This window comes from Hemibagrus wyckioides, linkage group LG10 (assembly GCF_019097595.1).
Source record: "Hemibagrus wyckioides isolate EC202008001 linkage group LG10, SWU_Hwy_1.0, whole genome shotgun sequence".
Taxonomy (NCBI): Eukaryota; Metazoa; Chordata; class Actinopteri; order Siluriformes; family Bagridae; genus Hemibagrus; species Hemibagrus wyckioides.
In genome coordinates this window covers 23,173,755-23,183,684 of record NC_080719.1, presented here as the reverse complement: position 1 = coordinate 23,183,684, position 9,930 = coordinate 23,173,755, and the positions used below count along the sequence as shown (strand labels likewise).

Genomic DNA, 9,930 nt, shown 5'->3' with positions numbered 1-9,930 from the left:
ATGCTCTGATCCAGTGGTCTAGCCATCACAATTTGGCCCTTCATCAAACTCGCTCAAATCCTTACGCTTGTCCATTTTTCCTGCTTCTAACATCAACTTTGAGGACAAAATGTTCACTTGCTGCCTAATATATCCCACCCACTAACAGGTGCCATGATGAGGAGATCATCAGTCTTATTCACGTCACCTGGCAGTGGTCATAATGTTATGTCTGATCAGTGTATATTGTTTTTACACATTTTTACTGTATGCTTGGGATCCATACTTTCCCACAACTGCCTAGTAACAGTGGCCTTAAAATTGAGGCGTTTGCCTGTACCACATGACCTGCTCACCATTCAGTCAGTTAAAGGACTGTTGTCTGACTCAAGTGGTATATCCTGTTGCAGACACACCTGAATTTGTATTACAGAGCACAAGATAATAATTACCTCCTGAGGTGTGTCTGAAGCTCAAACAGAACAAAAAATGACACTTTGGAGTGAACTGAGAGACATGGAGTTTCTTTATGAGCATGTGCTCTCAGAACGAAACAATCATATTCAATCCTTATGTAAAAAAAAAAAACCCCAAAAAACGATCATACATCAATATGCCGATTCTGACAAACCCAAAAGAAAGATTTCCATTTTGGCTTCATCTGACTACAAGGTTTGTAAACAGCTTAAAAAGCATGATCAGGATCTCAGTTTCTGAAAATATCCATCAGGAGAGGAGTATAATGGTGTCTCAGATCATTAGATGTACCAGGGAACATCATGAAGGCCATCAGACAGGATGTTCCTCCGAAATGATACGAAAAGAAAGCTCGTCAGAGGAATTAATAGAGCTGAGGAATTAACTACGCATGCTTTCGTCAAATATATAACACGTTAAGGATTGGGAAAACCTTTCTTCTCCCTCATCAGATGCTTCCCTCTCAAGGTTTTGTGTCCCAGTCAGATTTTCAGACTGTGATGGACCTATTCAATATGTTTAGCACTACAGTATATTTTTCTGAGGTTGCACCATGCAGGCAGACCCCTGAGGTTATTCTTTTTTGTCGTCAGTTTCTCGGTTCACATATGACCCGTCAGGTAAGTCCAGTTCTTCTTCTTTTCTTTTCTTTTTTGCATAATGTGGTTACCTGGTTGTTGTCAGAAGGAGGAGTTTAAGTGTTAAAATTACTTCCTTGTTTGACTCACACAAACCCAGAAGCTCATCGTTTACTGAACAATCCACTAAGGTAATATATTATATATATATATATTAAATTCTGTTTTGTTGTTTTTTTCCATCTATTTTTCTTCCTCTCGAGCACGTGCATGGGAATAACTGATGTTAGATAATGTTGTGTGTGTTTATATAAATAAGTGTTACTGCCAACATTTGCAGAGCTACACACTACACATGTAGCACGTATTGTTTTGTTTTTTTGTGTGTGTTTTTATTTCTCTGCGTCGTGTTAAATTAAAATGCGCCTTATTTATGCTTAGTGCTGCTTTAAGGGGGAAATTTATACTGCGCATGCGCCAAAACCAACACTTCAGTACGCTGTCTAAACGCATGTTTAAGGGATTTGCGTGTTTTGGCAAACGCTTTTGCATCACCAAATTGCATTGAACCGTGTGGAGTCATGTTTAACAAGTGTAGCTTGAACTTATGGGGTCAAGCGTAATAATTTTCTTTCAGGCAAACACAAAGCTACCTAAAAGGGTCCTCGAGATCCAGGAAGTACACAGGAATAGTGAAGCATGATGTTTATTTTTGTTGGATTTTTTGACTAGATCTTCACTTATTTGTGTGTGTGTGTGTGATAGAGAGACAAATACTTTCTTCCCTCTTGTTTGTTCACCATGAACAGGACTCAGCTGAAACGCTCAAGGATTTTACAGATGGCTCTGAGTAACTCCGACTCCATGGAGCAGGATGGGAAAAACGAGCCATTTCTTATGCGCGCAATAAAGATCGCGTTTGTGGTGGCTTTGTACTGGTTTGTGTCCATCACCATGGTTTTCCTCAACAACTACCTGCTGGACAGTAAAGACTTGGACGCCCCGCTGTTTGTGACGTTTTTCCAGTGTGTAGTGAGCGTGGGACTGTGCTGGATCATGAGCTTAATGTCCTCGTTAAAGCCCGGTTATGTGGACTTCCCCTCCATTAAAGTGGACATGAAGGTGTCCGTGCAGATTTTGCCCCTGTCTGTGGTCTTCATCGCCATGATCGCCTTCAATAACTTGTGCCTTAAGCACGTCGGAGTCGCCTTCTACACGGTGGGCCGATCCCTGAGCACCGTGTTCAACGTCCTGCTGAGTTACGTCATCCTCAAGCAGACCACGTCACTCTACGCGCTGCTGTGCTGTGGCGTCATTCTGGGTAAGATCTTTTATTCATTTATTCATTTATTCATTCACGTGAATTCAGACTCCACCCTGATGCGTTTAATTTTGTCATATGTTTAATGATTCCAGCTGTGTCTTTATTTATTTATGTGAAAAGTTATATGCTGCGACCGGAGACGTCATTTTTACTGAGAAATGTGGGCGTGACTACTGAGTGGTGGGGCGTGTCCGGTGAGCTGTGGGGCGTGTCCGGTTTGGGGAAAAAATTTGACTTTATTAGTCGTTGTGTATAAGACAGCAGAACGCACGTGTGTGTGTCCAAACACACACACACACACACACACACTGCTTCTCCTTCACCTCGTGTGATATGACACAAACATTCATTCTCCCTCGACAAGAAAACTGGAGCAACTGAAATGCTAGTTGCCCCACCCATTGATGAATATTACTATGGAAACCAGTAGTAGGAACGCCTCCTAAACCGATGTATGGGTGAAGATTGCATTAGTGGTTATGTACGGCACTGACGTCACGGGGGGAGGGGCGTCACTAGTGTAGTTTTTTATATATATATATATCTAATGATCTTTAAAGGTGTATTAGGTGAGATAGTACTGTAATAGGACAGCAGGTGGGTTTGATATTTGAATATTTTTCCCCCCTTGAGCTAATTCCCAACCACGTTGTGTAAAGCGCCACCCCAGGATGATTGATGGGACGCCAATCCAAACACAGCTGCTTAAGCACATTGTACATTTATTTTCTACATATTTTCCAGTTTATTTGTATAAGTAAGAATTTGTAATAATGCAGAGTCAACAGATGACGATCTAAGCGCTGCTGCACTGGCTTAGGCTTTAGCTAGAGATGAATTCTCATGTCGGAGTCACATCAGGGTCACATTGGACTCTTCTTTAGTTTTTCTGATAATACAGCTTCTCATATTGCTCCTCAAAAAGTAAGACGTGCATGCAGAAAGTGTTGAATATCTCCTTGTGGGAACTCTTCCTGTACCCTGTCTGATGGTCTGAGAGTGAAATATAACGTTGTGTGATGTTCTTTCTCAGGTGGATTTTGGCTAGGTGTGGATCAAGAAGACGCCGCTGGCTCTCTCTCCTGGACTGGGGTGATATTCGGGGTCCTAGCCAGTGCCTGCGTCTCTTTAAATGCCATTTTCACCAAGAAAGTGATGCCGGTTGTGGATGGAAGCATCTGGAAGCTGTCCTACTACAACAACCTGAACGCGTGTGTGCTCTTCCTCCCTCTCATCCTCGCTTTCGGAGAGCTGCCACGCATCTTTGGGTTCAGCCGTGTCTCCGACACTCATTTCTGGGGTATGATGGTCCTCGGGGGTATCTTCGGCTTTGCCATTGGCTACGTGACAGGCCTGCAGATTAAATTCACCAGTCCTCTGACGCACAACGTGTCGGGAACGGCGAAGGCGTGCGCGCAGACTGTCATTGCTGTTGCGCACGAGCACTCGCACAAGAGCATTCTGTGGTGGAGCAGCAACATGATGGTTCTGGGAGGATCGTTCGCCTACACCTGGGTCAAAGGACTGGAGATGAAGAAAGGGAGCACAGGTCAGGACACTGCAGCTACAGGAGAGAAAACTAAAGCAGACACAGGAGTATGAAGAATGAAAAGGAATTTTTTTTTTTTTTAAATGGTACACTGGACTAAAGTACAGTTATAAAACAGAAGAATATAAATTATTATTATTATTATTATTATTTTTTTTTATTGATAACAATTTTAAGCAGGTGATCATTTGAATAGTCAATAATTATGCAAATCTCTTTAAACGATCACTTTATTCCCAGTACATTTTTTCCAGCACACATCGATAACACGACTCTTCCACCAGGCGAGCCAAGCCGACACCTGACACATACCCACCGCTTCACTTTGCCACTGAATGAAGGTCTTTTTATAACCTCTTGTATAGAGGTGCAAAAGAGGTGCCTTTAAGAAAAAACATCCACATGTTTCTCCCACGAGAAGAATCTCTTGCAGTAGGAGAGTCTTTCATTTCTGATGACATTGTGAATTACTCTTCCAATAAACCCATGATCCGGCCTCTGGAAATCTGTAAGAAGGTTGTCGATCATGTGACCATGCAGTTGGATTTTACTTTCTGTTTCTAGTAATGTTAAAATGACACGGACAAACACAAGCAAGATTTGCACACAACATTACAAGATTTGTAGACATCATTCCATGATTGCTGGAACAAGTTCTCAGTGAAACACTCCTTTGTGTTCAGTTAAAATGTCTGCTCCATGATAGATATGCAAAAAGGATTCCATGGTCTGATTTTGTGCAATATTGCAGCATGTAGAATTTATTTAAAACTCCGTCTCCACACGTTGATTCATGGATTTAAACTAGATTTCTTCTGATAAACTGTTTTCTAACTATAGCTAGTGTGTAAAGGCGGATGTACTGGTGGTCTTGTTCCATGGAATGACATTAAAGTCGTTCTTTTATCATGAGGGGTTTATTAAATAGATCAAGATGGTGGTTTTTATAAACCCCTGACTAGCCCAGAGCAGAGGTTAAGGTTCAGAATATCACCTCTGCCTTACATTCCCAGTAAGACTACAGTGTTGGGTTTGTAGAGTATGGAATATTGTTTTGTGGTAACAGCTGACATCTCTGGACAGTATTTAGGAGAAACCCTGAAGAGGAAAAGATCGGTGAATGAAACGAGACTTAACTGGCAGCTAACTCGTACCAGCATACAGTAAATATCGGGGTGCACACGGTACTCGTATGTGTCCGGTACGCATTTCAAGTGGACTTAAAGACCTAATGAGTGTGTGTGTGATGTCTGAATATTTTGTTCTTTATTTGTGTTTTATCTTAATCACCTGCGCTGTAGTTAGGAATGTGGTTTATTGTGTGTGTGTTTACATGAATTCTTTTTTTCCCCCAAAAAAATCATGTGTAAGGTGTTTGTTCCGTTTTGAATGAAAACACTAATGGAAGAGATTCTGTAATTAAACCTAAGTGTGCACCCGATCGATCGTGTCTTCTGTTATTATCCATCCCACATCCTGGAGCCGTGGACCTCTGGGGTGGTTTCTCTGCTCCACGGCTCATCTGTTTCATCGCGTCAGCTAATTAACAGGCCTGGATTTTGCCCCGTGCTTGACTCTGACCCTGGAGTGAGATGTTTCAGTGTAAGTGGGTGAGTTAGAGGAGCAGGAATAACACCACAATGCAGCATGGAGCTATTCCTGAATCAGGTTTGAATGCTTCAATACAGATGATCATTAAAAAAAATTACTATTTAATTATTTACCACAGACGGTTTAGGAGCTGGATAGATGTTGACTTTTGCCCTCCGTCCAGTCCAACAGGTCAAAAGTCACCATTGAGCTATAGGGTAACTATCTATCTATTGAGTCAGCTCCACCAAGGCTGCCTTACATGAGCTTCCATTCACACACACTGGAATTAAAAGCACTTGAAAGGGTGGAGCTTTATTTATTTATATATTTTTGGGTGAGGTTGGCAGGCAATGAAGTTTCTCGTTTCTCAAAGCGTGACCTTTACCGTGTGTCTCACTGATTACTTGAAGGAGTAATAACAATCGTAATGTGGCTTTAGAACATATTACGATGAAAGCACTCCTGGGAAAAGATCACAACAATTTGCTTGAGGTTCTTCCCTCTCTGAGTTCTCATATGATGCTGCTGAATCTGTTGAAACGATCAGGACGGGTGTGATGAGAGGTGAAGAGACGGGAGTGTAAATAAAAAGAACCTTTCTGTCCCCTTACTGCACCTTTTCCTGACCTTTTCATACACAAATCAGTGGAACTTTATTTTTCGGCTCTCCTGGATATCAAAGTATCAGAAAAACACTTAATTTCAGATGTCAGTGCAGTTCAGAGCCGGATTATTTTCTACTTCATTAGGGAAGAAAATGACTGGAGGGGGTGACTCGAGATTCCCACTGCGTTATGCATTTGCAAATGAATGCCTGGCTTTGTACTGAATTCTGCAGATGCATGCTGGGTATTATACTGAATTCGGTCATCTATGGTCCATTTCAGATTGCACACAGTTTCCGAGAGGATGTTCAACCTGTACCTGAACGGTTTCTGACCCCGGCTAGAATAATAGAATTTAGGTTCCAGATGCCAGAAAAGGGTGTGGATCAAGTTGCATGATTTTTCATCCTCAAACTATTATTATTATTATTATTATTATTATTATTATTAGAATGCAAATTTCACATGTCGTTCTTTTAAATTCTCAGTGTTGGTGTGTAGATTTTTCCAAACACGGTGTAATATCGGTGTAAAGATATCGCTTGTATCGGTACCGGCTCTGTGTTTCGGGGGGTACCGGAGCTCGCGCCCCTCCCGCCGGCGTTATCGCAGCATCACACCTCCCTGTTTCTGCTCCTGAAGCTGCTGATGAATGAAAAAAGGAGGCGGAAGAAGAAATGGCGGAGAGAGAGAAGCGAAAAAGCCCGACTCCTGCTCATTCTTCCCGGGCTACACAGCCCCGAGCCGCCGGCGCGAGCTTCAGGTAAGAAATAAAGTTAAAAGAAAATGGCGGCGTTGTTTGTTTATTTGTTGTTGTTGTTTTTTAATTCGTGTGTAAAACAGAAACGCCTTGCCATATAAAGATCCTGTTCTTGCAGTAGGAAACGGAGAGCAGGATGCTTGTTGATACAACCGCTTTCTCAGTAATAACCCAGGATTAAATCCTCACTTTAATTAAAAAATCTTTAGATTAAAGGCGTGGTCAAGTTTCGCAACTAATAATTGGACAGTGATGGGATTATCAGGATGTCAAGAGTGAAGAGATCAGACACACATAGTATGATATATATATATATATATATATATATATATATATATATATATATATATATACATATAGTAGCACTGAAGATTTATTAGTATTAATGAATAGTACTGAAACACATCATTGTCTATTATAAATGTATTATATGACCACAAAAGCATCATCTGTAACCCTGCATTACATTTCGGAGGTGGATTCCGCCGCATGCAGCAGTAATCCTACCCCACTTTTCTTTTTTTTCTTTTTTTTAGGTAAGCATGTGATAAAGTCTGTCCCATTTTATCCGATCTTGACGAACCACTGCAGATGTGCTTCTTGTGCCACACGAAAGTTTTAAAGGCATGTCGGATTGGAAATCGTTGTCCCTTTGAGGCCAGGAGTGTCTACTCTTATCCACAGAGGTCTGATGTTGGTGCAGGTTTTTATCCAAATCTGATTCCACCTGTTTAATCAGTTAATTTCGTCCTCTGGTAGACTCAGACGTGGCATGAAGTAGGTTGGACTCTTTCTGGATAAGATTGGATGCTTCTAATCTAAGGAAACATGTTTACAACCAACTAAAATACATCCCTGTTCCTTAATTTGTCGGGAATTTTGATGTTTCTTGCTGGTTCTTGGTCAGACCCTTTCTGGGTCATGGAAGTGCAGAAAATTGAGAAAACTAGCATTGTTTGACCAGATGACCAGATGATAATGTGGGCAAGATTATTCAATTATTTAAAAAAAAAAAGGCAATAAGCAATAAGTCTTTTACATGAATCCTGTTCTTCAGTAATCAGATCTGCTGATGTGTTGAAACAAAAAAAAATATTATAATAATATCAAATCAATAATAATATAGTTGTTTCATGTTTAAACTGTAAAGATTTCATTTTGTTTTAGTTGTTATGGACACTGTCACAAAGCAGATTTACAGAATTATATAAATTCTGGATGTACACTGATCAGGCATAACATTATGACCAGTGAGAGGTGAAGTGAATAAGACTGAGTATCTCCTCATCATGGCACCTGTTAGTGGGTGGGATATATTAGGCAGCAAGTGAACATTTTGTCCTTAAAGTTGATGTTAGAAGCAGGAAAAATGGACAAGCGTAAGGATTTGAGCGAGTTTGATGAAGGGCCAAATTGTGATGGCTTGACCACTGGATCAGAGCATCTCCAAAACTGCAACTCTTGTGGGTCTACAGTGGTCAGTATCTGTCAAAAGTATCCATTGAAGATGTGGCTCATCGAGGCTTCTCGAAGGATCTGCTGCTAACATCTTGGTGCCAGATTCCACAGCACACCTTCAGAGATCTAGTGGAGTCCATGCCTTGATGGGTCAGGGCTGTTTTGGCAGCAAAATGGGGAGCAACACAATGTTATGCAGGTGGTCATTATGTTATAGCTGATCGGTGTCTATTTTAATTTGATAATATTATCCCTAACGAGCAAACCGGAGGTGATGGTGGTGAGGAAAATCTTCCTGAGACGTGACATATGGACATGGACTGTCCCTGATTTTTTAACTACATTGTTTATAACAAAATAATTTTGCTGCATCAATACCATTGTAAGTTTATGGACCTCATGGGAAATGTTTTAGTGACCTAGACACTGGACAATAGACTTTTATCAGCTGACATCTGGGTTAAGGGGATTTTTTATTGATTTAAATTTGTTTTAACAAAAGCTCTTTATTAATATGTCATTGGGAAATTTGGAAAATGTTTGTCGCAGGCTTGGTAGCTAAAAATGTATGCACATGTGACCTGGTGACTGTGACAGCAAGCTGCCGAGGAAGTAGCTGCTGATTCACTGCTAGCTATTTTTGTCTGAATTTAGGGCACCTAGGAAGTGTGGATTTCTTACTAAATACCCCTAAACACACTGACTTCCCGGTGAACTTTGCATTAGTTCAAAGAGTTTTGTGTGTGTGTGTTTTCATGCAGTTGATGAATTATCTGCTAGAGTGTGGCTTTTAGCTTTAATAAATGCTCCCAATTTGTTTTCCATTAAAGGACAGTTCACTGAATAACTAATACACAGGAACGTTTCTCCACACTGAGATGTTATATTATTTCCCACTGTACTGCAGACTTACTGTAATGATAATACGCCAAAATTCCCCCGCCCCCTTATAAAGTGCAGTCCATGGCCTTGGCCAGCACCCAAACCTGGGCATCTGTTCAGAGATCCTCTTATACACATTTCTCTGCAGGAGCAGCAAATGTTCCTGTATTGTTTTTTTGGGGGGGATTTTATTCTCAGCATTATAAGTTTGTGTTCCCATTCCTTCACATAGAGTAATTAAAAATATCTTTCCATATTTTAACACTGCATATGCTAGTGTATATACATTTATTTAATAGCCAGCTGGTGTAATTTAGTCATAATTTCCACATGTATACATTGTTCAAGGTGGAACAGATAAAACAGATTTTGTTTTGCTTGTTGACTATAACCAGGTACTATAAAAAAATATACAAGTACACTATATTGAAAAAATTTTTTGGACACCCCTCCAAATTATTGGGTGTTGTCTTTTAAGGCTTGGACTCGGCCCCTTAGTTCCAATGAAAGGAACTCTTAATGCTTCAGCTTCATACCAAGACATTTTGGACAATTTCATGCTCCCAACTTTGTGTGAACAGTTTGGGGATGACCCCTTCCTGTTCCAACATGACTGCACACCAGTGACCAAACCAAGGTCCATAAAGACATGGATGAGTGAGTTTGGTGTGGAGGAACTTGACTGTCCTGCACAGAGTCCTGACCTCAACCCCATAGAACACCTT

General features: G+C 40.8%; 2 protein-coding genes across 4 annotated transcripts in view; both read left to right on the top strand.

The window, feature by feature from the left end:
- The first annotated feature begins 1,097 nt into the window (after positions 1-1,097).
- slc35c1 (solute carrier family 35 member C1) lies at positions 1,098-5,356 on the top strand. Of its 2 annotated transcripts, XM_058400634.1 has the most exons (3): positions 1,098-1,225; positions 1,844-2,355; positions 3,392-5,355. In XM_058400634.1, exons 2-3 carry the CDS (start codon positions 1,875-1,877, stop codon positions 3,958-3,960), a joined length of 1,050 nt encoding a protein of 349 aa, XP_058256617.1. In that variant the 5' UTR covers positions 1,098-1,225; positions 1,844-1,874; the 3' UTR covers positions 3,961-5,355. The 2 variants fall into 2 exon arrangements, with proteins under 2 accessions (XP_058256617.1, XP_058256616.1); XM_058400633.1 differs by lacking the exon at positions 1,098-1,225 and having other exon boundaries at positions 1,292-2,355; positions 3,392-5,356.
- Positions 5,357-6,695: 1,339 nt separating this feature from the next.
- Positions 6,696-9,930, top strand: part of mapk8ip1b (mitogen-activated protein kinase 8 interacting protein 1b) — a 32,636-nt gene continuing 29,401 nt past the window's right edge. For both annotated transcript variants that reach the window (XR_009205915.1, XM_058401584.1), the window contains exon 1: positions 6,696-6,868. Coding sequence is in view for 1 of the 2 variants with exons in the window: in XM_058401584.1 (XP_058257567.1) it covers positions 6,783-6,868 (86 nt within the window). In the remaining variant the exon portion in view is untranslated. The remainder of the gene's footprint in view (positions 6,869-9,930) is intronic.